Consider the following 26,803-nt stretch of genomic DNA (forward strand, 5'->3'; position numbering starts at 1 on the left):
CGGGAATTTTCGGAACCACGATCGTGGATTTCCGGATCAATAAACTCGAGGATGACGTCATCGACGCGTTGGCACCATACGTACGGACTTACTTGGAAATAACCGTCTGATATGGGGAATTCTTTAATTAAAATGACACTTGTGACTTGTGAGTATAGGCGGTCAGTGAAGCCAGACGTAGTAGTGGAAGATATTAGAGACTGAATCTTCCGGTTTACGCTAAACCGCTCAGTGGATGGCACAGGTATAAAAGAAAAAGAAAAAGAAAGCACCACACCCTTTTCTGGCCCTCTCCCCTTGCTCCCTCAAAACCCCACGCCCTTCTCTCCCATATACCTCTCTACCCGCTCTCGCTTCCTTCCTCTCCCTCTCTCTCTCTCTCTTTCTCTCTCTACGCTCTCTCTCTCTCTCTCTCTTCATCATGTCTTCATCCCCCTTTCTGTATTCCCTTGAGGGGGGGGGGGGGGGGAGTGAAGGGCACATTTTTGTTTTTGTTTTTTGTTGTCCCGAAATTTGACCGATCGACTTTTCGTTCTGTTAGGGGGGGGGGGGGGTAATCGTCACCCATTAGCATATTTTTTGTATTATTATTTTTTTATATTAAAAAATACAACTACAAAAAATGAGGGGGGATTCGTCCCGACCCCCCCCCCCCCCCCCCCTGCGTACGCTCATGCAGTCATTATTATCACCCCGTTAACAAAAAGGTTATCCTTTAAACAATTATCTTCATTTCATGTTACTTGATTGACTTGACAGCTAATTTCATAGATAGGTAGAATGAAACAAAAGATCGCTATTATTATCCGAGTTATTTGTGTTTATTCATTGATTATAAGTATATCATATAAGTAATATTAACGTTTTTATAGCGGAGAATCTACGGTGCTGATGTTCTGCACACAGTTGTAGTGGTCGATTTGTGACTATTACCTCAGTCACACCGTCGATCCGACTCCACACCGACCCCAAACCGACCGATTCTTGGCCTTTGGAGGTAATGAAATATTTTGTTCGTTCTGGGGCCGGTCTCGTTGGCATGACCGAGGTATTAACAGTGATAATGCGACGAAACCTTCCCGAAAAAAAATCTTTGATTTCAAAAAAGTAATTTAGGCCTATCATTAAGTTTGCATGATGAACTACAGTACTATGGCCCTTACCATATTTTTTAAATTTTTTAATGTGTACTAACGGATGAGGATAAAGACTAATGTCAGATGCTCAAAACAACCAGTGTTTGGACTTCTTTTTGGTTTTTGCTTTTGAATCCTCTTTACTCTTTGAATTTTCATCAGCCAAAGTTTCATTTTGAGATGTACTCCCCGGTTGGGAATTATTACTAGTCGTTGATTGTTTATCAGCAATAACTTGTCCATTGTCACTAACCGGCGCTTCATCTGCGCCTTCAAGATCATTATCCTGTATACTGTGATGGTTAATTGTGTCTCGTACACCAGCTTCCGTATTTGATTCCGACTGATGTTCGTCGTCGGCGACAGTTTGTCCGGGGAGCGGAGAGTTGTTTTTAGAGTTAGGTTTCCTCTTATTCGATGCTACGGAAACCCTTCCTGATTTGTTACTCCTTCGAGATGCAACCGAGAGCCTTCCCGACTTATTTCTCTTTTGGGAGGCAACAGACGAGCGCCCTCCATTGTTCGGAGTAGGAACCAATCTGTTTGGTGATGCTCTTTTATGAGAAGTGACGGAGACCCGACCCGTAGGGGATCCTCTGTTCGATTTGATGGACAACCGACCAGATGTCCGACTTGCAATCCCACCTTCCCTCGTCTCTTGCCCCGTCTCAGGCCTAATATGACCCGCATTTGTTGGTGTATTAACCGGTGATGCCCGCTCTTGGCCGCTGGAACGAGATGGAGGTGTCAGTCGAGATGACCCGTTTCGCGATGGTCCCCGGCCGCGAGATATGCTGCCATTTCGAGAAGTGGTCTTTGCCACATCAGATAACGATGAGTCTCTGAGGTCTGTCCTTGACGTTGAGCCATTGACAGGATAAGCGGCCAGTCCAGGTGGTTTGGATGGACTTTCAGAGCCCTCCTCTTTTACCATCGGGACATGTTCTGAGTTGTTTTTGATCGCAGCTTCTCCAGTAGATGATTCTTGAAGATTGACGCTTGGGGTTGCCTGGGAATGTTCGGGGTGTTGAGTTTCAGGATTATCATTTTCTGCCGATGCAGTCCCTCCCCTTCCAGTCATGTCGTCGCTAGGTTCATTCAATGATTCTTCCTGGCTTGCATCATTGAGTTGTTCAGTCTCTCCTACAGGCGTTGTGACGTGAAGTACAGCGCCCTCTCCTGGACTTTCACTTCCTTTGTTGTCACCTGAGCTTGCTTGAGCCAATCTGGAATGAGCCGCAGATAGTTTTGAAGCTCTAGATAGGTGTTGTTCTCCTCCTGGTGACGCATCTCCTTCTGACTTTGTTCTCTCCTCTGGAGCAGGCGTTAAAGCACCATCACCTGATCCTATATCACCAACTTCCGATGACTGCCCGTCCTTTGAAGGATCGCCGTGATCACCATCTTCTTTTTTCAAATACTTCAGGAGCCTTTCGAAATCGTCATGGCGTTTCGGCTGCTTGAACAAATCCACCGGATCTGCCTTCGTACCTTCATAAACCATTTCCAACAAAGCAGTCGTACCCGATTTTCTCAGTTTCCTTAACCTTCTTGCCTCCAGGATTATGTCTCTGTTTGCAAGGAGTTGTAGTTCTAGATAGTCCGGACCTGCGCGGCGTTTACTCTTTGCAACATGGAACTCGTCATCGATTCCGATGTCGGGTAGTTCAGGATCCTTCGCAGGCGGTGAAGGATTCACCGGTCTCGGATCGAGTTTGGGTACTTTCTTACCCCCTGGTTCAGGATTAGATGGTCTTTCGACTTCACTTGAGGAATCGTAAGCTTCTTCATATCTCAAACCAACCCGATTCTCATCTACTTGGTCGTCATACGGGCTTGGCTTCGATAATCTGGAATGGGTCGCATACAGTTTTGATGGTTCTTCTGATTCAGTTTCCTTAGTTTCGATCTCATCTTTGTTTTCATCATTAGGTGGTCCTCTCTCAGACTCTTCCGTTGTCTCCCTAATTTCCGTCTCATTCTCAGTTTGAATGCCAATCTCCATTGTCTTGGATGTCTGTACTACTGGATCTTCGACGGTATCATGTGACTCGGTGTTTTCATCCTTCGGTGGCTTCCCATCTTCATCCTTGTGGGGACTTCCTTCGTTTGGACTTTTGCCCTCATCTTCTAACACTTCGGCTTCGTCCTCTTTCTTTTGACGTGCCTCTTCGTCGATATCCTTTTCTTGATCAACCGGCACTTCACGTTCGTCGTCTTTCGTTTGAGTCTTTTCATTGTCAGGGCTTAGGCCTTTATCTTTTGGGACATCACTTTCTTTAGTTCCATCTGTAACATCTGCTTTCGAACCATCAGTTTTATCAACGTTCTCTTCTCCATCAGCCTTGTCCTCATTTGGTTCGTCCTCTACTCCACTGTTCACCTCCTCAACCGAACCCTTTGATGGTGGTTCTTCGGGAATTTCGTTTTTCTCTTCTTCGCTTTGATTCTTGATGGCGTCACTTGCAGGGCTTTCTTGCAGATCTAATTTGGGATCCTCTGTGGTTTTATTTTTTCCTTTGAACATTTTCGACATAAAACCACCAACTTTGGTAAACTTTGTGCTCTTCTGCGTAGGGGGTGTTTTCCTGTCTGGTGTGATTGACTTGCGTTCTTTATCTTTATTTCCATCCTTTTCTTCAGATATCTTTTCCGGCTTGACTCCTTCATCTTTAGTAATCTCATTTTTGTTCTCCTCGGTTATCTGACCTTTGGCTATTGGTTTGGTGTTCGATTCCCTGCTCCAAGCTTGGCGGGAATTCCTAGCGCTCTCCAGTTCCTCTTGTATAGCCTCCATCTTCGGTTGCTTAGCAACGACACCAACCTTTCGACTGCCTCTTCCTGCTGGAGCTGACGATTTCTTCGATGATGGAGGAGGTCGACCTCTTCCTCTCCCCCTACCCCTACCACGCCCTCTTCCTCGAACACCACCCCTTCCCGTTCCTCGTCCGCTTGAGTCTGGCTGTCTTTCGGGTTGAGATGCTAATTTTTCTTCCTCAATCCTTTTCGATTCAGCCTCCCGTTTCTGTCTTTCAATCGCCTTTTCCGCAGCTTCCCTCTCTCTTAAATATTTCTCCCTCTGCCTCGCCTCCTCTTCCTTTCGCCTTGCGGCTTCTTCCTTCTGTCTTTTCTTTTCCAGCTTCTTCTGCTTCTTGAGTTCGTTCATCTGGTCTACTCTCCTTAACGATTCCTCCCTCCTCCTTCGCTCTGCTGCCAACTCATCATCTTCCTCTTCCTCTTCTTCTTCTTCCGGCTTTTCATCTATTTTCTTCTTCTTTTTCTTAGTCTTTCCCTTGTAAGCGAAAGTCTCGTAGTCTGTAGCCATTGCGCTAGATGTCTCGGCGAATTATCTGAGTCTGTAATTTCGTAGAGCTATATCATTCCTTCCCCGCTTCAAGTCACTGCAATACAAAAAGAGTGATGATAACATATATTATCGATCAATACTCCCTATGACTTTGAAGCATTGAAGAAAAAAGAAATCTTTGCTCTTTACCATAATCACGATAAACATTATTTAGTACATGCATTCATATTTTGTCATGATGGGGCGGGGAGCTAGGGGGTATACTGTTATTGATTATAACAAAATAAGTTTTATTATGTGAATTAAATTATGAATTGCATCTTGTGGATGTATTATTGACATTTAAACAAAAACATCATACTGTTATTTCAAGGGTGACAACAGCCCCACTTCTGACAAAGTGTAGTTAAAGAGGGCTGATCTTATAAAGGTTGGCCACACAAAAATTAAAAGGATAAATATTATCTTCGTGTTTTTATGATATTCTCATCATAAGTTAAATAATCTATCCTTATACCATAACTTGAGTCTTAAAAGAGAAATAATAACACATGACAAAAAAGGCATGTATTCATTTATCCTTGTTAAGTAGCATAACGTTATTGCCATATCCATTGCGACTTACCTCATAAAATTGGTGAAGTAATAGCTATCCTATTTGCATCTCTGGTGACTGCCATATTTATCCTGAAGATACACCTGAATTAAAATGAGAGAGAAAGACAAAAAGATATGAGAATTTAAGTCGAAGATGCACTTTATACTTATTTCTTTAGATTCTAATTATCGTAATCCCAATTGGTTCTCATAGTGGCAAGCTGTTATAGCATCATGTTCATCAATACAATGTAATTATCGTGACGAAAGGTGATAGTTGCTTCAGTCATAATCTAATTTAATTCATTTCTGTACTCAATTTTTGTAATGGTATTTGTAGAAGACGAATGTAAGCAGTAGTAGTAGTAATCGTATATATGGAGGTGGTGATGGTGGTGGTGCTGGTGGTGCTGGTGGTGCTGGTGGTAGTAGTAGCAATAATAGTGGTGGTGGCAGTTGTAGTGGTATTAGTATTAGAAGTAGTAGTAGTAGTATCAATAGTAGTGTTAGTAGAAGTAGTAGAAGTAGTGGTGGTAGTAGTAGTAGTAGTGGTGGCAGTAGTAGCAGTAGTAATAGTAGTAGTAGTAATAGTAATAGTAGTAGTAGTAGTAGTAGTAGTAGAAGTAGTAGTAGTAGTAGTAGTACTCTCTTAAAAAAAAGAGAGTGAATTTTCACTCTATTTTCACTTTTTTGGGAGTGACGTCCGTGATCACTTGTTTAGGAGTGAAAATCGATTGATTTTATGGTCTCTCTAAGAAGAAAAGAGTGAATGTTCACTCTATTTTCACTACATTTTCACTCTCCAGAGGAGTGACGTCCGTGATTTTGAAAATTCACTCTTTTTTTTAAAGAGAGTAGTAGTAGTAGTAGTAGTAGTATCAGTAGAAGTAGTAGTAGAAGTAAAAGTAATATAAGTAGTAGTAGTTGTTGTTTTTGAAGTAGTAATATAGTAGTATTCGTAGTAGGCCTAGCACTAGTAGCAGGAGGGGAAGGAGGAGGGGTAGAAGTAGTGGTTGTTGTGGTTGTTGCAGTTATTGATGTTTTTGCTGTTGCAACCGTATTTATTTATTTATTTATTTATTCGGTCTTCTTTAAAATACAGGGTAGTCCTTTCAGAGCCACAAGGCCTGCTTTACAAAGGAGCCCTGTAGGCGAGTGACAAATTACATGGTAAAAAATTACAACAACAACAACAACAACAAATAAAAACATATACATAATACATCAACAGAACAAACACAATGTGTCAAACGAAAGACAGTGTAAGCACACAATGGATAGTTTAACGAGACTAAAAGAAAATTATACAATCTGTATTAAGAGAGATAGTCCTAATATAAACAAACCTACATAATTTATAAGTTCTGTTGACACCATGGTCATTGGAAGCACATACTCATTAGCATGTAGTATAAATTACATTGAAAAACCTACTTGTAGTATTCGAGAGATATGCTATTATTATAGAGGGCATATTTACTCACTGTAGTTACAAATGCAAAGATTGCTGTGAATAGTTTTGTTTAAGAAAAGTAACCAACTATCATTGTGATTCAAGGGCAAAATCATATATCCAATAGGGGGGGGGGGATATGTTCATACCATGAGAATAAGACATATAGCGCTTACCTTTGGTTCCTCAATATAGCTATATTTCTGTATTATCGTCTGCTGACTCAATGGGTTACACGAGAGGCGGTTCTGTTCCTCATTGGTATCACATATAGGGGGTGTCTTGTAGTGCTTACTATTGTAATATAAGGTACTACTAATCAATAAACATCTTTGCCATTATGACTCAGTTAAACGCCTGCGGGCGCTATATTTTCTTTTCTAAAAAAGTATCGATCATTGTAAAGTGATGAACATGAAGAAATGCAAAACAATACATGAAAGAAGAGAATGAACACGAAATTTATTCATATTTGGTGAATTTTAAAATGATTGTGTGTTTCTATTTTAATTTTATTTTATTGTACCATCCATACATGATTATGTTTGTTCTTCGTGCCTTCCTCTGTCTCTATATAGTCACATACCCTTCCCCTCCCACTCTCCCTATCTCCCCTCTCCCCCTCTCCAGAATCCCCCTTTTGTTATCTCTCTCTCTTTCTTTCCTTCTCTTCCCCCTCTCTCCCCTCTCCTTTTTCTCCCTCTCTTCCATATCTTTTTTTGTATTTCTTTCTCCCCTTTTCTCCCTCTCTTTACTTTTTTTTTATTTGCATCTCTTTCCATGAATTAAATCAAACTAGGACAAAAAATTATAGTCTTTGACATAACTTGTCTGGAAATGGGAATCTTTTTGTGATTTCAGTTTCAATTTTACATTACAATCTATAGCTTCCATCTTTAAAGTCACACATTACATTTCTTGCCATTTTTTGTTTAAATTGATAATTCAGTGTAAGTGTAACTAATAAATATTATTTCGCTGGAATTTAGACTAGTCACACATGTTGGCCAAGAATAATTTAGAAGCTGACTATTCTATCATAAAGTGAACGTTCGTCGCTACAACAATACAAGAACCATCCACTATCGTGTTCCATCGGGGGCTTAATCAATACACGCCTTTTCTTAAAACAGATAACTGATAGTACAAAGGATTGTTATCGATTGGATCGTTTTCTTTTCTTCGCGCGGGGCTGGGGGAGGATTCAAGAAAACACACTCTAAAAGTGGAAGATTGTTATTATCGCCATCAAATGTATGCAAGGTGAAGTGGCCCATTTGGAAATGTATTCAGATCATTACTGCATACCAGGACTGCAATAGGAGAATGTGAAGATGATGTTTATTTCAGAATAAGCTCATTTATGAAGAAACTCATGTTGTAGGAGGCAATTTGGACTTTTAATGAGGAACCGAAATCGAAGATATTAAGCATTCCAAGGTCGTACAGCTTTTCTATTCCACAGAGCATGACAAGACTTAAATCCTGGATAGATTTCAAAATGGTTTAGAGAGAATGAATCACATATGAAAGGTAAGCAAATAAAACCAATTTTGTTTTCGTTATAATTTAGCTGCATTGTAAGTTAAAAGTGAAAGAAGGTAATAAGTTAACGAACTACATGTAGTTTACTCAGTATTTTCTATCACGTGTTTGTTTGAATACATATCCACTACTTAGCTATGGCTGTGTTTATTATCCCTAAATCATGAGCTTTTACAATTGAAGGGGAATACGAATTATATTTCATGAAATGCTATTCTACTATTAAATCGATTGCTTCTTATTTCTTAATACAGTTATTTTGATAATTACTATTTCCATCATCATATTTATTATTATCATGATGATTATTATAATTATTATCATCATTGTCATTATTATTGATAATGATAACATTAATAACAACGAACATTCAATTGATGATATGATCATGATGATGATTATATTACAATAATAATCATACTAATAATATTGATAATAATACAAATTATGATATTAGTGTTAATGTTATCAGATATATCATTCTTGTTATTATCTTCTTCTCATTAGTATTATTGTTGTTATTGTTATCATTACTATGAATAATTTAATCGTTATCATTGATTTTACTGTAATTATTATCGTAGTTATCAGTTGTATTGACCGTATGACATAATGCCTATGCCCCAAGCACTCTTGTCTAATACTCATCGGATTCAAAACTTTATTCCTGTAACAAATTAACGTTACATTATTCAAAATTATCTGTAGACCTCTATCTAAAAATCAAAATCCCCAAGCCCGAATTATGTATATATTATGACGTAATAATGTTTCTTGTTTCATTTTCATTTATAGCATCATCATTATCGGAAATGAAGCCACCTCAGAAGCAAGCTGGTCTCAGAATGGTGCTCCTAAATTACGTCTAACGGCTAGGAAACATAATCCAGAGGTAAATAATTACCTTAACCCATTGCCTACTGTAACCAGTTGGCTCCTGTATTCATTCTATGGGAATGAGAGAATCTAAAAGTCAGCGGGTTAGGATTATCACTATGAACAGATAAGCTGCCAAAACTGATAATAGATGCCTAAGGAGCACAGAAGTCCGTAGACATTAACAAATATCCATACGACTGATCTTTCTAAATGTAAAAACTCATTCGACAAATATCTTTTATATTTTTTAAATATTTTTTAAAGCGGTAACACTGGAGTATATTGGATAGCCTATATCAGCAGATACCACTTTTTTTTTTTGGGGGGGGGGGGGCGGGGAACCAACCGGTGGGTACTTTTCAATCCAAATTGTGCATAGCTAAGTATCCGAGGGGAAATCATCCACATAACATATTGAAATTTTGTAACCCCACGTTCAAATATGATACCTAAAGGCACTTGAGGAATATATGCTCTTCTTTTTATTGTGTTCTTTGCTTTGCTTTTCTCTCATGTTATTTTTTAAAGGGATTGTTGGTATAATTGTGCCACCCTTTGCAAAATTATTGATATCCTATATCGATTGTTCTTGACACTGTAACTCGGAAATATATAAATGTTACTTTTTCAGAAATTGAACAAACCATAATTTAATACAGATTTAATCCCAAATAAGCGCCAATTGTGAGTTAGTATGCCCTGTAAAAAAAAAACGAAATTAGTACGTGGAAATCAATCCATTGTGAAATAAATTTCTCATTTTGCTATAGAATTTTAACGAACCTCTAATATGGCAAAGTTCAACACACAATGAAAGTAATAATCGTGTTAAAGTATGGAACATGACCCTGAATTAATATTATGAAATGATAACAATGATGAATTTGGAAATAATTCCTTTATCCATGTTCATGACCTTATATTTCCAATCCTAACTAGTGTTTTTCTTTTCTTTTATGTGTGTTTAATACAGGTCCCCCCAAAACTCGACCGAGCTAGTCGTCCGATTCCGGATCTCAAATGGTTGGGGAAGGAATACATTCCATGGGCTTATCCTGAGAGAAATAATAAAACAGTGAGCCCAGAATCTTTACGTGAAGTTTGTTCCTTTGGCAATCAAGAAGGTCCGGTCTAACTGCCACTATGCCTCGTCCTATGCGAAGAAAGCGTCCCGTAGGGGGCCAAAATGTACAAGCTCAATCCAATGTATCAGGGTCGAAGTCTCCTCCACAAGTGTTCGCGCGCCAGATCCAAGGCCCCGTTGAAGTCAAATCGCTCAGCTACAGTGTACAAAAGAAAAAGAAGAAGAAAAAGGGAGAACAGGATGATGCTGAGGTGGAGAAAGAAAAAGTTCAGGAGGAAGAGGAAGAGGATGAGGAATGGTTAGCACAGAAGAAAAGACGAGAGGAATCGCTGAAGCAATTTGAGCTTCTCACTCAGAGGAAGAACCAAAGGAAATTGGACAAGAAGAGGAAGAAGGAGGAGGTAATAAGACAAAGGGAAGAAGCTATCAAACGAAAGAAGGAGAATGAGGCGGAGGAGAAGGAATGGCTGAAGAGGAAAGCCCGTCTGGCAGAGATTCGTAAAGCAAGAGGCCTGGTCGGTGATGGCACTGGTGATGCTCAAGCAGCGCCACGCCCACCTCCTCCAGGAAGAGGGCGTGGCCAATTTAGAGGGCGTGGCAGAGGTCGTGGTCGAGGGAGAGGAAGGGGGAGAGGATTACCACCCCCAGGCAGGAAACAACCCCCTCCGCTGGGGCGCGGGGGTCGTAGGCCGGGCACCCTTGGGAAGCAACCAACAATGGAAGCCATCATCGAAGAGCAAGAAGGAGATAAACTCTCACGTCAGGCGTGGACCGAAGCTTCTAAGGACTCACATCATCCAGATGCTCCTGAAGTCTCAACCCAGAAAAGAAGTCTGTCTCGAGTCGATGATACCGCAGATGAAACGAAAGATGAAAAGCAAGAGGAAGTTAAAACAGATGGAGACCAGGTAGAACCACCTCCAAGAAAGAGTAAAAAGTTCTCGAAGGTAGCCGGTTTTGTTGCTAGAATGCTTAAAGCAAAACAGAAAGAAGTCCCAGAAGGGAAAACTGTTGACGAGGAAGGTGATGAAGGTGAAAAGGATAGCGTTCCACGTCAGGCCTGGACTGAACCTGGTCATAAAGCGCAACCTTCAGATATTCCTGAAGCTTTGGTCAAGAAGAGACGTTTTTCTAAAACGGATGATGAAGGAGAATTGCAAGATATTGAAGGGGCGAAAGACGACGACGAGAAAGAAGGGAGTGCAAAAGACGTAGATGAAACCCAACCACCTCCTCGTAAGAATATCAAGTTCTCCAAAGTGGCTGGTTTTGTTGCCAGAATGATAAAGGCAAAAAATAAAGCAGCAGTCCCACCAACTGGATCTGAAGGAACGAAAGACATCCAAAAAGAGGCTGATGACAACAAGATAGTTGACGATTTATCTCCAAGACCTAAAACCGAAGATGAGGTAGAGGAACCAGATCGTGCCAAATCAAAATTAAAACGCCAAACCACTTTCCACGATGGTCTGTCTGATGAGCACCGGCTCACTCCAGTGGAGGAACCCGAAAAAGAGAGAAAGGGATCAATAGTTGAAGAAACGAAATCTGTTGGAAGTGAGGCTAAAGAGGGGAAGTCCCCAGCTGAAGGTGACAGAAGTGCCGGTTCTGGAGATAGTGAAAAGGATTCATCAGAGAATGATCAAAGAAAGGAGGTAGCAATAGACAAGGTATCTCCATCAGAAAGTGACGGTGCTGAAGAAAAGGAAAGAGTCTCCTCAGAAGTGAAGTCAACCTCGGACAAGAGCCCAGGAGTGCCTATTGAACAGGCTGAGGGTGATTTAAAACCCGACACCGACGTAAGTGCAGGCCTGATTGTGCCTTCCGTTGAGGGGAAAGAGATTGTGACTGTGCAAGTGAAGATAATGGTTGACTCTCGATCAACCCAGTGGACACCCCATGACTTTGTTACACCTACATTTCCGCATGAGGAAAAAGACAGAGAGGACATGAGTGAAAAGAAAGTCGACACCACACCAAGACCTGAGTCAGGCCAAGAACCCTCTCTTTCGCGAAAGTCAGGTGAGGAAAAAGTAGAAGATGAAGTAAACGACAAAATAAATGAGAAAGATTCTGACGCCTCCCCAAAACCTGAGTCGAGCTTAGAGCCCTCTCCTTCAAGGGCATCAAGTGAGCAGATTACGAAAGAAGAAGACGAGGAAAGACGAAGCGACTCAACACCGAAACCTGGGTCGGGTATGGATCGTAGTCCTTCGAAAGCTTCAAGTGAGCAAAATGACGAATATAAAGAAAGTGTACTCAAAGAAGACCTAACAACAGATGACAGTCAAATGGTCGATATCTTTGATAACATTGTTGCAGACTTGGATCGACCGGCTAACCCAATACCCGATATGAAGAAGGTAACCGTGCCAAAATTAGACCCGAGACCCGATAATCCGATCCCCACTGAAATACATCCGAAATTGATTGATATTGAAATTGATGATGAATACTATTTAGCAGGGAGGCTACCTAAAAGAACTTGGAAATTCGAAGATAATTCAGACTACTTAGAATTGCAGCTGTTTGCAAGGAAAGACAGGATTGCTGAGCAGCGAAAACTTGAGAAGTTCCGAAAAACAGAAATGGGTTCTCTTCTTGATCTGGTACTAGAAGGATCCAAGGTACTTCCTCTTGAGGTGTTCGAGACTGAAAGACACCACAGGGGTTTCGAAAAGATATTAACTTCTTTGGTAAACGAGGAAAGGAAACTCCAAACTCCACCTAAAAAGAAAGAACCTGGTGCAAAACAGATAGAAAGTTCCTCCACCCCTGAAAACATAGACTATACCATAGGTAGAGAGCCGCAGGAAACAGATAATATTGATGAAGATTTTGGAGCACCTACTGAGGATCACTTACCTACGAAGGACGAATCAAGACCAGGAACACCAGTTGAGGAAGTTTCAACAGATGCATCGTCTCCACCATCTGGCAAAGCAAGTCAGCTTTCAGGCAAAGATGGAACGAAGTCACCAAAACTTGAATCTCCCCAAAGGAATGGGACAGGCATAGAAGAATCTAAAAGTGAAAAGGATATATCGTCTCCGACAGCCATCAAAGCAAGCCAACTTTCAGAAAAGGATGGAACGATGTCATCAGAAACGAAATCTCCTGAAAACGTCGTGGAAGAGGACGAGAAAACTCAACCTAAAACAGATACATCGTCTCCAACAGCCAGTGAAGTTACTAAACTTTCAGAAAAAGATGGATCGAAGTCACCAAAAACGAAATCTTCCGAAGGTGTTGAGGCGGTTAAAGAGGATTCTAAAACTGAAAAGGACATATCGTCTCCGTCAGGAAGTGAAGAAAGACAACCTTCGGGAAAAGACGGAGGGAAGTCACCAGAAACAAACTCCACCGAAAACATAGAGACAGGGCAAGAGGAAACCGAAACGCCAGAAGATACATCATCTCCAACAGCCAAAGACCCAAGCCAACTCTCAGGAGAAGATGGAGCAAAGTCATCAGAAAAGAAATCTCCTAAAAGCGCCATGACAGATATAGAGATAAATATAACTCAGATAGCAGTATTACCTTCAAATATTCAACGAAAACATGCCCTGTCACTTCTCGAGTCTGTACAGATCGATATGATGGGTGTGTTGGAGTTGGACGCAGAATCCAAACCATCTGATGGAGCGGAGGGAAATGCTTTGGTAGGAGATGGGGGAACAACTCTCAGTGATGATGATCTAGTAATCAAGGAAGAGTGTACCTCCGATCCAGAGGACCATGACCGGAAAACAACTCCTGGTAAATCAGATTGCGAATCTCCAGAGAAACTAAAACCATTTTCTGGAAAGTCAACACCGAACGCAGAAAGAGATTTACCCAAGGAACAACCAATAGAAATTGACAACGATGTTATTGAAGACGAAATTTCAAAAGGTGAAGAAGAAGAAAAAGTAACGGATGTAAACGATGCTAAGAGCATAAAAGAGACTTCGAGACCGCCGAGTAAGTTAAGTGAAGGAGACGAACAAAAAGATAAAGATAAGGACACCACTAAGGAAACATTGAGGCCACCAAATAAGGAGACCTCCAGACCTCCAACTAAGTTAAGTGACGAGGAAGAAAAAGACAAGGAAGCCAAAGACATGGAGACTGTTAAGGAGATTTCTAGGTCATCATCTAAGTTAAGTGATGGCAAAGAAGAAAATGTCAAAGATGTCAAAGATAATGAAAGCGGTAGACAGATTTCGAGGGCACCAACTAGGTTAAGTGATGGCAAAGAAGAGAAAGAGGACCTCCAAGAAAGAGAAAGTAGAAAAGAAGCCTCAAGGGCCTCAAGTAAGATAGGTGATGGAAAATTAGAGCAAGCAAGGGACGTGAAAGATAAAGACAGCAGTAAGGAGAATTCCAGACCACCGACTAAGTTAAGTAATGGCAAAGAAGGAAATGAAAAGGATGTCAAAGATGCTGATAGCGGTAAAGAGATTTCGATGACACCAACTAAGTTAAGTGTTGGCAAAGAAGAGAAAGAGGACATCCACGATAGAGAGAGCAGAAAGGAGGTCTCGAGGGCATCAAGTAAGTTAAGTGATGGAAAATTAGAACAAGAAAGGGACGTGAAAGATAAAGAGAGCAGTAAGGAGACGTCCAGACCACCGACTAAGTTAAATGATGGCGAAGAAGAAAAGAAAAAAGATGTCAAAGATACAGAGACTGTAAAGGAGATTTCTAGGTCATCATCTAAGTTAAGTGATGGCAAAGAAGAGAAAGAGGACATCCAAGATAGAGAGAGCAGAAAGGAGGTCTCGAGGGCATCATGTAAGTTAAGTGATGGAAAATTAGAGCAAGAAAGGGACGTGAAAGATATAGACAGCAGTAAGGATGATTCCAGACCACCGACTAAGTTTACTGTTGACGGAGCAGAAAAGGAAAAGAATGACAAAGATACTGATAGCGGTAAAACGATTTCGAGAGCACCAACTAAGTTAAGTGATGGCAAAGAAGAGAAAGAGAACATCCAAGATAGAGACAGCAGTAAAGAGACATCCAGACCACCGACTAAGTTAAGTGATGGTGAAGAAGAAAAGGAAAAGGATGTCAAAGATACTCATAGCGGTAAAGAGACTCCCAGACCGCCGACTAATTTAAGTGATGGCAAAGAAGAGAAAGAGGACATCCAAGATAGAGAGAGCAAACAAGAAGCCTCGAGGGCATCAAGTAAGTTAAGTGAGGGGAGAGAAGAAAAAGACAATGCAAAGGACGTCAAAGATACAGAGAACATAAAAGAAACTCCCAGACCACCGACTAAGTTAAGTGATGGCAAAGAAGAGAAACAGAGCGTCCAAGATAGAGAAAGTAGAACAGAAGCCTCGACAGCGCCTACTCAGTTAAGTGATGGCGAGGAAGAAAAAGAAAAGGATATAAGATATAGAGATAACAGAAAAGAAACCTTAAGGCCACCAACTAAATCGAGTGATGGGGCAAAGGAGAAATTAAAGGATGCCAAAGATACTGACAGCTTAAAAGAGTCTTCTGTACCACCGAATAAGGCAAGTGAGGGAAAAGAAGAAGTAGAGGGTATTAAAGATAGAGACAGCACAAGAGAAACATCGAAACTGCCGACTAAGTTAAGTGATGGAGATGTAGAACATGAAAAGGATTTGGTCAGTAGTAAGTCGGATTCGAGGCCTTCAAGTATATCAAATGATGGAAAAGAAGAAAAACAGAAGGATGTCGAAGATACACAGAGCATAAAAGAGACCTCGAGATCACTGACTAAGTTAAGTGATGGAAAAGAAGAAATTGAAACGTCTAGACCTCCGAGTAGTGTAAAAGATGAGACCGAAGCTACTTTAATTAATATGACTGAAGATTTTTACTATCCTTGGCTGTATCCAATTGAAAAGGATACCATAGTACTGGAAGATAGAGAAGATGCATCTCCAAGTAAAAGTGCAGAAACCAAATCCCGAGAACAAACGCCAAGATCTGTAGCAGAGTTTGCAAGGGCGACTAAACCAAAAGAAGAGGTAGATGGCCAGTCACGCGATTCAAAAGAACCACAGGAGCACACGTCACCACCCAAACCTGAGACGGAAGATAACGAAGATAAACAATCGTTGCCGAGTCAGGCAAAAGATGACACGAAAGGTGATGAGCTTGCAGTAGTGAATGTCCTCCCCACTGGGTCCCCTGCAAAAGAGGCAGCAGAAGCATCTTCTCCGAAAATCAGAAAGACTCCAATTGACACCGTAGAAACCGTTGTTTCTCAAAGTCAACTCTCTCGTAAAACGAAATCAAGAACATCATCAGAAAGGATACATTCAGGGATAAGAACAACGTCCGGGGATCATACTGACAAGAAGCGGTCGACAAGTCAACTTTCTGAGAAAAGTGAAGTCAAAGTCTCGTCAGAAATTCCTAGCTCTAGGGATAAATCAGCCAATACAATTGCAGATGCCGATGAAGTTACATTACCAACTGACACCCGATTGCCTGATCCTAAAGAGGCGGATTCTGTGAAAATCCTGCCGGGTGAGAAAACTCTTCCGCAAAGTGCAAAACTGGATGAGGCTCAAAGAGACACCAAAGTGCCCACGGATGTCATTTCAGAAGGTTCAGCGGCTATTGGTAAGATCCCAAGAGTAAAACCAGGGGAACCAGCAACTGATCGTTCTAAATCTGAAGAAGGTGGCGTTGATGCTGGTTTGATGGTTGCAGATTTGGTTCTTGTGAGTCAGAAAATTAATCCCACTGACGATACGGATGCAAAATCTAGAGAGAAAGGTGGAGACAAAATTGCCCTGCTAGAAAACCCACTTATAGGCAAGGAGCAGCTAACAGCTGAAAGGGGGCGCGGAAGAGGAAGAGGAAGAGGGCGTGGAAGAGGGCGTGGTCGAGGAAGAGGACGAGGTAGAGGCGTGGTACAGGATGGGGAAGAAGTTCAGCCGCAAGAAGGAGATCAGGTTGAGCAGCGAGGTAGGGGGCGTGGACGAAGAGCACGTGGGCGTGGCAGAGGGCGTGGTCGTGGAAGAGGGAGGGGTCAAGTGCCAGATAATGTTGACGACCATCCTCGAGAAGGCGACATTCCTGCAATAGTGGACGAAAGCGAATTAAAGAAACAACCTAAAGGAGAGGAAGGTCAGAAAATCACTCATTCAGCTGATGTGTCTGTTGTGGAAGAGAAGGTGACGGATAGAGAGAATGTATCAGAAACAGAAAAGGGCAAAACTACAAAGGGAGATATCGGAACAGATGACAAAGACATCAAAGAAAGAACAGAATCTCAGGAAAGTCGAAGTGTTAAAACGAGAGAGGAAAGTAAGCCGTCAGAAGGCAATATTGAAGCAGGTGAGAAAGAAATCAAAGGAGGAAAAGAATCGCAGAAAATTGGAAGTGCTGAAATAAGTGAAGAAATCAAGGCGTCGAAGAAGGATGTCGAAACACATGGCAAAGAAATCAAAGGAAGAGCCGACTCAAAGGAAAGTGGAAGTGATCGAATGCCTGAAGCTGATGCTAGTGTTCATCGTGTTCATTCATCAGAATCAGTGAGTCCCAAACCTGAAGACGCATCTGCAAAGACTAGGGTCTCGTCTTCACATAAAGGTTCGTCGGCACGTTCCCGAGATCCAGAGCAAACGAAAATTTCAAGCCAGGTGGACGACGGCAAAACCACATCAATAAGTTCTAATGGAGAGAAAGTATCGACAAAAAAACCTGATGCCGATGTACACCCGGACGAACGATTGAGCACAAGCATGAAAGATGATCTCCCACCTTCCACCGTCAAGGTTGCTTCTGACAAAGGAAGCATAGTCTCTTTGCGACAAGGACGTACAAGTGAGATTGAAGATTCGAAGTCACTGCGTTCTTCAGAGCAAAAACCTAGTTCAGTAAAATCGGATGGAAAGGTGGTTGATAAGGACAAAGGAATATCCACGGAACTCCCCGAAAGTAAAGGCGTTTCTCTGGAAAAGGACGTTCAAACTCCATTGCGTTCTGATGACTTGATACAGCCAGAGGTTTCCTCTAAGAAGGACACTACACCGTCAAAAGAAGATGGCTCAGAGTTAAATGTTTCCGACAAGGCCGATACGGAGGTACATCTACAAGATAAACTGAGCGAAAAGGAGAAAGAGAATAGCACAACTCGTTCAAAATTCGATGACGAAAAACAGCCGAAAGATTCATCCTCACAAGTGACCAAAGATGAAAAAATACAAAAGAAGGAGGTACTTGGTGAGAGTGTCCTTAAAAAGAAGAAACGTAGAAAAGAGGCCCGTAAGAAGAAAAGAACTGATAGAAGTGATAAGTCTGGCACAAAAGAATCTTCCTTACAGCTGAGCCATCCTTCAAAAGATGTAGGAGACACACCCCTCGAATCACTGACTTCGTCAAAACTGAAACAATCCAGGCAAAGCGACAGCAGTGGACAAACGCCAAAAGAAATAACAAGTATCAAGAAGAACTTATTGAAAATCATGCAAAGGTCCAAACAGCTGCAGAAACTCGAAAATGATCATCGCAAAACAAAGGAAGAGGAAGAAAAGGAGGAAATCCCTTCCCAAAAAGATGAAGCTCCGAAGAAAAAGGAAAAGCCATCCCGCATTGCTGTACTTAGAAAGAAGAAAGAAACTGCAACCGACAGCTTGTCTACTAGTTTTCGCATCAAAATACAAAAGAAAGAGGAAGAACAGGCATCAATCCTTCAACCGGAGGCTACTTCTGATAGAACGGACAGCACCGAATCAGTGCCTCAAAACTTAGGGATGTTGATGAATCTTGACAAAATCAAAGAAAGGTCCAAACATCTCCAGAACTTAGAGAAACAAGATCTTACAGTCACGACAGATATTGACATGGAGTCATCTGTGCCGGAATCTTCCGAGTCTTCCGTATACCACAAGGAAATTATGTTTGAAAGCCCAATCGAGTCGGCAGAGTCAAATGAATCAAAGATTCTTAAACCTTGGACTTGGTTTAGCCCTGGAGTCACGCCGACTGCATTTGAAAAGGTGAACAGTTACCTTGGCTTCGGTCCCAAAGGAGATTCCCCCGGAGCAGAATCGCTCGGTCCGATAAGTGAGTCAAGCTCTTCTTTTAAGGATACGGAAAGTCAAATTGAAGACATACCGGACGATAGTATCACCCATGAAAACGACGATGTCTCAGAGTTGCCTCCCAAGCCGAAGAAATTTTTGAAAAATCTAGCAAAAATCATAGAAAGATCGAAACAACTTCGGGATATGAAAAAACAAGGTGTAAAACCCGCTTCACCTACTGGAAAACCTCCAACAAGCTTTGACAAATCAGGGAAGCTAATTGGCAAAAGTTACGCTGGTTCTGTCCCCTGGTCAAAGGGTAACAACAGTGACAGTGGCGAAGACGACGGTGAACAAAGTACAAAGAAAACTGAAGGGAAGGCCTCCACAATAACTCAAAAAGCCTTAACTGGAACATTTTTTGATAACAAGTCCTATTTTGCATCGACGGTGGATATCTCAATCAAAATCGCCAGTGACGGAGAAAGCGAAAACGATGGCTCTACCGCAGGGTTTGGAGACCATTCTACGTATTCAGAGTATTCGTATACGGACACTCTAATGGAAAAATCAACACTTAAATCACACAAATCATCCATCCTCCGAGCTACCAATACTACAGTCACAGCCAGGCTCAAGTCTACCGAATCCCAGAAAGGTAAAAGAAAGGAGTCAACTGAATTTGGTCGGGTAACACCCATATCTGAAAGGGATCCTTCAAAACAGACAAATGATTCCAGACAGTCTCATGAAACATCAACTACGCCTTTAAAAGAAAAGAGAGGCGTCATTATTGATGTAGATGATGATGAAAACGGAATGCAAGAAAAAACCATGGACGCCAGTAACAATAACGCTGTTTCGAATCAAAAGCAATCTGTTCAATCGACTGACAGGATCATACACAGCAATTTAGAGAAGAGAAGTGGTGCTGCATCTGTGAATGATTCCCAGCGAGAAGAAAGTGCTGGCAGTCAGAAATCAATATTTTCCAAGAATTCATCAATCAAACATGGCCAAAGAACGAGCCCTCATACACCAGCAACAGTAAAGAGTGGGGTTATGATAAGCGACAGCAGGATGAAACCAATACCACCGGATCATAAAAAGATGGCACGATCAAGTACAGCTGACACTACAGCAACTATACCATCCGCAAGCCAAGTATCATCAAAGAAATCTGTAAAACAGAAGGAAAAAGATTCGACTGAAGACAACAATGACCTCCCATCAAGCCACAGCGGTAGCTCTTCACAGACGCCCCAAAACACTGGAAGAATCTATAAAGACTTGGAGAATATGTGGAAGAAATACGGAAACCTTCAGAATCAAAATAAACTCCAGAGACCTGACAGTAGAGGTTCAGAGTTAGATGCAGTATCCCCAGATGATAAGGGAAATTTTCATAGAAATGAAAACAACACTGATGAACTCCGAGATAGATCAGACCAGGAAGAAACATCAGTCAGACTAGAAGATAAAGATGAAGATGCCATGAAACCTCCCAGTAGATCTGAAAATGACGAAAAAGATTCAAACCATGGAAAGTCATCAATGTCCACGAAATCCTCTAGAAAGACGCCAGAGGAAGGGTATCTCGGAGCAACAACAATTAGCGACGTAGACAAGTCTCACGTAAAGTCCCAAACGCCACAAATTGTTTCGAGAATAGGGACTCATAAAAGTGATACATTCGATGGAGATAGAGCCAGTGCTCCACCTGGACAGCAAGTAGCTAGTAAACAGTCATCAACCTTTCCAGACCAACATTCTTCTGCTGCAAGGAATGCAATACCTCTTACAGCTGAATCGAAGCGCAGTGTCGTCTCGAGTGACAGGGCTCGAAAAACTTCAGGCAAATCAGCAAAATCGGAAGTAAGTCAGATTGCCGGACAACCTGCAGTTCTTGCGACTGAGCTTAAAACACCTTCATCGTCTAGAAGTGCAACTTCGATAAAATCGCCTTCAAGAGGATCTGTAAATAAGCAAGGGGCTGGTAATGTTCAGACAAGGTCAAGCGGCCAAGAAGAATTAAGAAAAGGGTCTAGTCGAGCGGAACCTATTAGCGCCCCTGTTACACGAGAGAAGTCATCAAGTGTCACTTCCACAAGTGATACACCCCAACAGATGTCTGATCTTGAAGAGCAAATTTCTGTTTTAAAAGAGCCCGAATCTAAGCTATCAAGTTCCACTGAACGACCAGAGTCTTTAGCCTCGTCATTTAGGAAAGAAAGAGCGGCATCCAACAAGTCTTCATCTACAGAAAGGAAAATTTCCAGGGCTCACAATAAATCTATCAGATCGATTGGGTCAGGAGAAATATCTAGCAGTCAAACTCCCGTCGTTAATGAAGCAGGAAGCGAGCGCAAGGAAGAAAGTTCTGTGACAGGTGCAACAAATCATGCTGTGGCCTGCTGGTCAAAGAAGGATACACGGCAAAGCGCTACTTCGAATGCAAGTAAAGACGTATCACTATCTGATGACAAACGCACTCCTATAGTTCGTAGTACTACATCAGAAGAGAATATAACCCTTCAGTTACCAGAATCTCGAAAATCGACGAAGGATTCTAACCGACGAAGTTCACATTGTAAGACGATGTCGAGAGATGTTGATCGCAGATCCGTAACAAGTTCGGCTGACTCTGGTGTGACACATGGCGTACAAGATGCAGCTCCACAGGCAGAAGAGTTTACCAAAGTAACCCCAGCGGAAAGAACTAGCCCTCCTTTTGAACGGAAAGCACCATCGGTTGAGAGTGAAAGCACAAGAGAATTTGTTACAAGTGATCGAGTTGCGCCAACACAAATTCGAGAGGATACACCAGGGAATATTATTTCAAAGATGTCTAGAGAGACCTCCAATATCACAAAACAGCATCTTACACCCAGTCAAAGAGAAACTCTTGTACCCATGTCTTCAGTTCGATCTGCAACTGCCATTGAGTACTCTATTGATAATAGTGTCGGGGGAAATAAAACGAGTCCAGGAAAACATATTTCGCAGAGCCTACCTGATTTTACAGCAAGTATCAATGTTGCCAAGCATTCAGAAGGGAAACAACCTACGTCAAGGGGCGGATCTGAACGAGAGCCAGACCAACCAATTAGACAGGATAGGAATAGCGTAAAATCTTCAAATGAAGTCGCAACTACTGTTGAAGGATCTTTTTACGGCGATAAAAGAGACAGAAGCTCTATCCAGGAAACACCTAAGGTATATGTAAAACAAAACTTGACTACCTCTCCGGTGGGTAGCACTAACAGCAAGACGGAGCACAATAATCCTTTGACAGAAGCAGATCAGCAAACACCGGAAGGCAATTTATCGCCTATCTCACTGCATAACACAGCTCGTAGCCCTACTCCTTCATTTAGAGGGTCTGTTTCCGATCAGGATGGTGTCAGACCAAGGGGGTCGGAGTCACATGGTGATAGTACTCATGTTCATGAAGAAGCACAGCTCCTTGGTCAAACCTCCCCAAGTCTCTCCAGTGTTTATCAGAACATTCTCAATCGTAGCCCTACTCCTTCATTTAGAGGGGCTGTTTCTGATCCAGATGGTTGTAGTCCCAGAGGACCAAACTCAGCTTATAACAAACCGGACCATTCAGAAGTTGAAGGTGGTGACCAATCGGGCACTCCTACAGATTCCGTACCTACCATCTACAGCCAGGCATCAGCTCTAGACATCAAATCGCCTCGACCACCAACTGGACCAAAACATTCTTCGGTTAGAAGATCGTCCAGAGTCATCAAGTCAAGCGATGGGCATGACCTTGTATCCCGTTCTTTAGGCTCTTCAATAGACGGAAGCTCAAAGGATATACTGGAAAATATAATAAACCCGAAGTCAAACTTAGGTTCTAGAGCTTCAAAGGTGACAGAAAATATAGTCGGAGCACCTATTCAATCACTTAAAGACAATAGCATTCCGCGGGGAAGTTCTAAACAGATTTTTACTCCGACCAAGAAGCTTGATAAATTTCAGAGTTCTTCACAAAAATTAGAAACAAATCCAAATAAATCAAACTTATCACGTAAAACAAAGAGTGCTGGAGAATCTTCAAAAATGGTCAGCAAAACAATACCCGCTGCAGGGAAGAAGTCTTTATCTTCATCAACTGGTGCATTGCAATATGAACGCATCACTAGTGGATCGAGGCAGTCGGTAGGTTCCATACATGAAAGTGTTACAATTGGAAGTGGAAGCGAAAGAGGAACTCCCAAACAAAATGGACAGATATACCATGATTTAGAAAACATGTGGAAAAACTATGAGCACCTGAAAGACATTAACCAGCTGGACCATATGAGTATGCCTGGTGAAGAAAATGATGACATGCATCACTCACATGGTTCTCAGAATGAAGGCGATGAATCAAAAACATTACTTGATGAACAAACTAGATCCCCGCTTGGTCTTAATCTTGCTAGTGATCGACGCACTATTTCTCACACGTCGTCAGCCAAAAGTCGAATGCCGAAGAAGACACCAACCGATTCACCTTCAGGTAAGACAAGGACACCATTTGGGGACCAAGATCCTATATTCCTGAAGAATACACCATCCGGTTCACAGTCGAGTCAGAAAGCGAACATACAAGATGTTACCAGAAGTTCTACGATGAAGTCTCAAGAAAAGCCTGAATCACCTACATTATTACAAAGTTCGCCAGTGGGAGAACAACATGATCAAGATCCTCCATTGCCGAAGAAGTCACCAACTGAATCACAGTTGAGTCAAATATCAACCAGACATGAGGTAGTGTCTAGAAATTCTATAGCTAAATCTCAGATAAAGACTGAATTACCCGTATCTATTTCGAGAACAACAGCTCAAGACCAAGGTTCTCTGCCGCCTAACGAGACACCAAGTGGTTCACATCCGAGTCGATCATCAAACAGACAAGACATCACTTCCAAACGATCTTTGAAATCACAGGCAAAGACAGAATCACCTTCATCTGTGAAGGAGACCTCCCTGGACAACCAAAACGATTCACTGCAACATAAGGCTCCAAGCGATTTAGAAGTCGTTTCCAGAAGTTCTTCTGTGAGATCCAAAGTTAAATCACCTTCATCTGGGATACGGTCTCCAGTGGAAGGAGAGGATTCTCCACTTCGGGAGAAGACGCTTAGTGCGTCGCAGCTGAATCAAACATCAAACATACGAGACGTTGCTACCAGAAGTTCTTCACTAAAATCTCAGACCAAGGTTATATCACCAGCAACCTTGATCCCGTCTCCAATGGAAGACCACAGTTTCACATTGCCGAACAACCCTTCATCTGATTCGCAGTTGAGTCAGTCATCAAAAAGACAAGACATTACTTCCAGAAATTCAATGAAATCTAAAGCAAAGCCTGAAACACTTTCAGTTCTGACATGGACACCCGTTGGAGGCCAAGGATCCCCATTGCTTAAGGAGACTCCACCTCATTCTTTTAAATCGCAGACAAAGAACGAATCACCTACATCCATTACTAAGACAGCAGTTCAAGATCAAGGCTCTCCGTTACCGAACATGTCACCAAGTGGGTCACCACATAGTCGAACATCAAACAGAAACGACGTTACTTCCAGAAAGTCTTCTGTGAAATCTCAGGTAAAGAAAGAATCACCAGCATCTATGATGAAGACTCCGGTGGGTGACCAAGTCTCCCCGTTGCTAAAGACACCAATGAATTCACAGCCGAGTCAAACATCAAACAGAAAAGACGTCACTTCGAGAACGTCCACTATCAAATCACGGACAAAGACCAAGTCACCCTCATATATTACAGAGACCCCAGTTAAAAACCAGGACTCGCCATTGCCAGAGAAGACACATCTTAATTCACAGTTGAGTCAAACATCAAAAAGACGAAACGTCACTTCCAGAAGTTCTGTACAGTCTCAGGCCAAAACCGAATCGCAAGCATCTTTTGCAAGAACCCCAGCGAAAGACCAGGACTTGGCATTGCAGAAAATGACACCACCTGATTTACAGTTAAGCCAAAAGTCAGACATCGCTTTCCGAAGTTCTACTCAAAGTGTTGAGCAGCATTCCATTCCTACTGCATCACCTATATCTATTTCAAAGACAGCAGTTCAAGATCAAGGTTCTCCGTTACCAAACATATCACCAACTGGGTCACAGCAAAGTCGAACATCGAACAGAAACGACGTTACTTCCAGAAAGTCTTCTGTGAAATCTCAGGTAAAGAAAGCATCACCAGCATCTATGATGAAGACTCCGGTGGGTGACCAAGTCTCCCCGTTGCTAAAGACACCAATGAATTCACAGCCGAGTCAAACATCAAACAGAGAAGACGTCACTTCGAGAACGTCCACTATCAAATCACGGACAAAGACCAAGTCACCCTCATATATTACAGAGACCCCAGTTAAAGACCAGGACTCGCCATCGCCAGAGAAGACACATCCTAATTCACAGTTGAGTCAAACATCAAAAAGACGAAACGTCACTTCCAGAAGTTCTGTAAAGTCTCAAGCCAAAACCGAATCGCAAGCATCTTTTGCAAGAACCCCGGTAAAAGACCAGGGCTCGTCATTGCAGAAAAGGACACCATCTGATTTACAGTTAAGCCAAAAGTCAGACATCGCTTCCCGAGGTTCTACTGGGAAAACCCAGACAAATTTTGCATCACCTATATCTATTTCAAAGACAGCAGTTCAAGATCAAGGTTCACCATTGCCGATCAAATCATCAGCTGGGTCAGAACAGAGTCAACTATCAAACAAAAAAGATGTCACTTCCAGAAGTTCTTCTGTGAAATCTCAGGCAAAGGCGGAATCACAAACAACATTGATGAAGACTTCTCCATTGCTGAAGGAGACACCAACTGTTTCACTTCCGAGCCAAACATCAAAGAGACAAGACATTACTTCTAGAAGTACTGTCAAATCTCGTTCAAAGACAGAATCTATGACACGGACCCCAGAGAAAGAAAAGGATTTCCCAATTTCAAAGGATACCCCAAATGTTTCACATGATGTCGATTTTAGAAGTCCGACCGTTAAGTCTCACATAAAGACGGAGTCTCCCGCATCTGTTTCAAAGACGCCTGTAGAAACACAAGGTTCACCATTGTTAAAGAAGACACCAACTGATTCACAACCAAGTCAAACGGCAAACAGACAAGACATCGCTTCCAAAAGTTCTTTGAAATCTAAAGCAAAGACTGTAACACCTTCATCTATGATGAAGACTCCCGTGGAAGACCAGAGCTCTTCATTGCCATAGACGACACCAACTGGTTCAAAGTTAAGTCGATCATCGAACAAGCAAGACTTCACTTTCAGAAGTTCAACTGTAAATTCTCCAGCGAAGACAAAATCAGCTACATCTGTGATAAGGACTCCAGTGGAAAGTCACGGTTCTCCACCGCCTAAAAAGACACCAAAAGGTCCGTAGAACTAAACAACTGACAAACAGAACGTCATTTGTAGAAGTCCAAAACAGTTCGGAAAGTTTCCTCTTTGCCTCCTTCCGGAAAAGAACTTTCTTCTTCTTCTTCGTTTGGTAAAATGGCAATTAGTAAACTTTTACTTTTGTTGTCAATTTCGTCGCATCTCTTCCCCCCCCCCCCCTCTTTCCCTTTTTTTTTTTTTTAAAGAAATATGATTTTTTTTTTTTTGTTCAGCAATTCGCTCCAATTATTATTTGTTGATTATGTTTTCAAATAGATTTAACGTCTAATCACAAATCTTTCGTGTTGTCAATATTATAGGAATGCTTTCTTTGTATAATTGTTTTTTGATTTAGGTTGATACCATGATTCTTGCCAATACTTTAATT

The 26,803-nt window shown here is 41.8% G+C and overlaps 2 protein-coding genes across 2 annotated transcripts; one reads left to right on the forward strand and one right to left on the reverse strand.

Annotated features, from left to right (window-relative positions):
• Positions 1–1,224: 1,224 nt before the first annotated feature.
• Positions 1,225–5,144, reverse strand: LOC100890016 (myb-like protein X). Its single transcript, XM_011665679.2, has 2 exons — positions 5,069–5,144; positions 1,225–4,537 (listed from the first exon to the last, which is right to left on the reverse strand). Exon 2 carries the CDS (start codon positions 4,459–4,461, stop codon positions 1,225–1,227), a length of 3,237 nt encoding a protein of 1,078 aa, XP_011663981.2. The 5' UTR covers positions 4,462–4,537; positions 5,069–5,144.
• Positions 5,145–8,908: 3,764 nt separating this feature from the next.
• LOC576631 (mucin-16) lies at positions 8,909–26,576 on the forward strand. Its single transcript, XM_030988824.1, has 2 exons — positions 8,909–8,930; positions 9,891–26,576. Exon 2 carries the CDS (start codon positions 10,061–10,063, stop codon positions 26,246–26,248), a length of 16,188 nt encoding a protein of 5,395 aa, XP_030844684.1. The 5' UTR covers positions 8,909–8,930; positions 9,891–10,060; the 3' UTR covers positions 26,249–26,576.
• Positions 26,577–26,803: the final 227 nt, after the last annotated feature.

Source organism: Strongylocentrotus purpuratus, unplaced genomic scaffold (assembly GCF_000002235.5).
Source record: "Strongylocentrotus purpuratus isolate Spur 01 unplaced genomic scaffold, Spur_5.0 spur5_scaffold_18, whole genome shotgun sequence".
Classification (NCBI taxonomy): domain Eukaryota; kingdom Metazoa; phylum Echinodermata; class Echinoidea; order Camarodonta; family Strongylocentrotidae; genus Strongylocentrotus; species Strongylocentrotus purpuratus.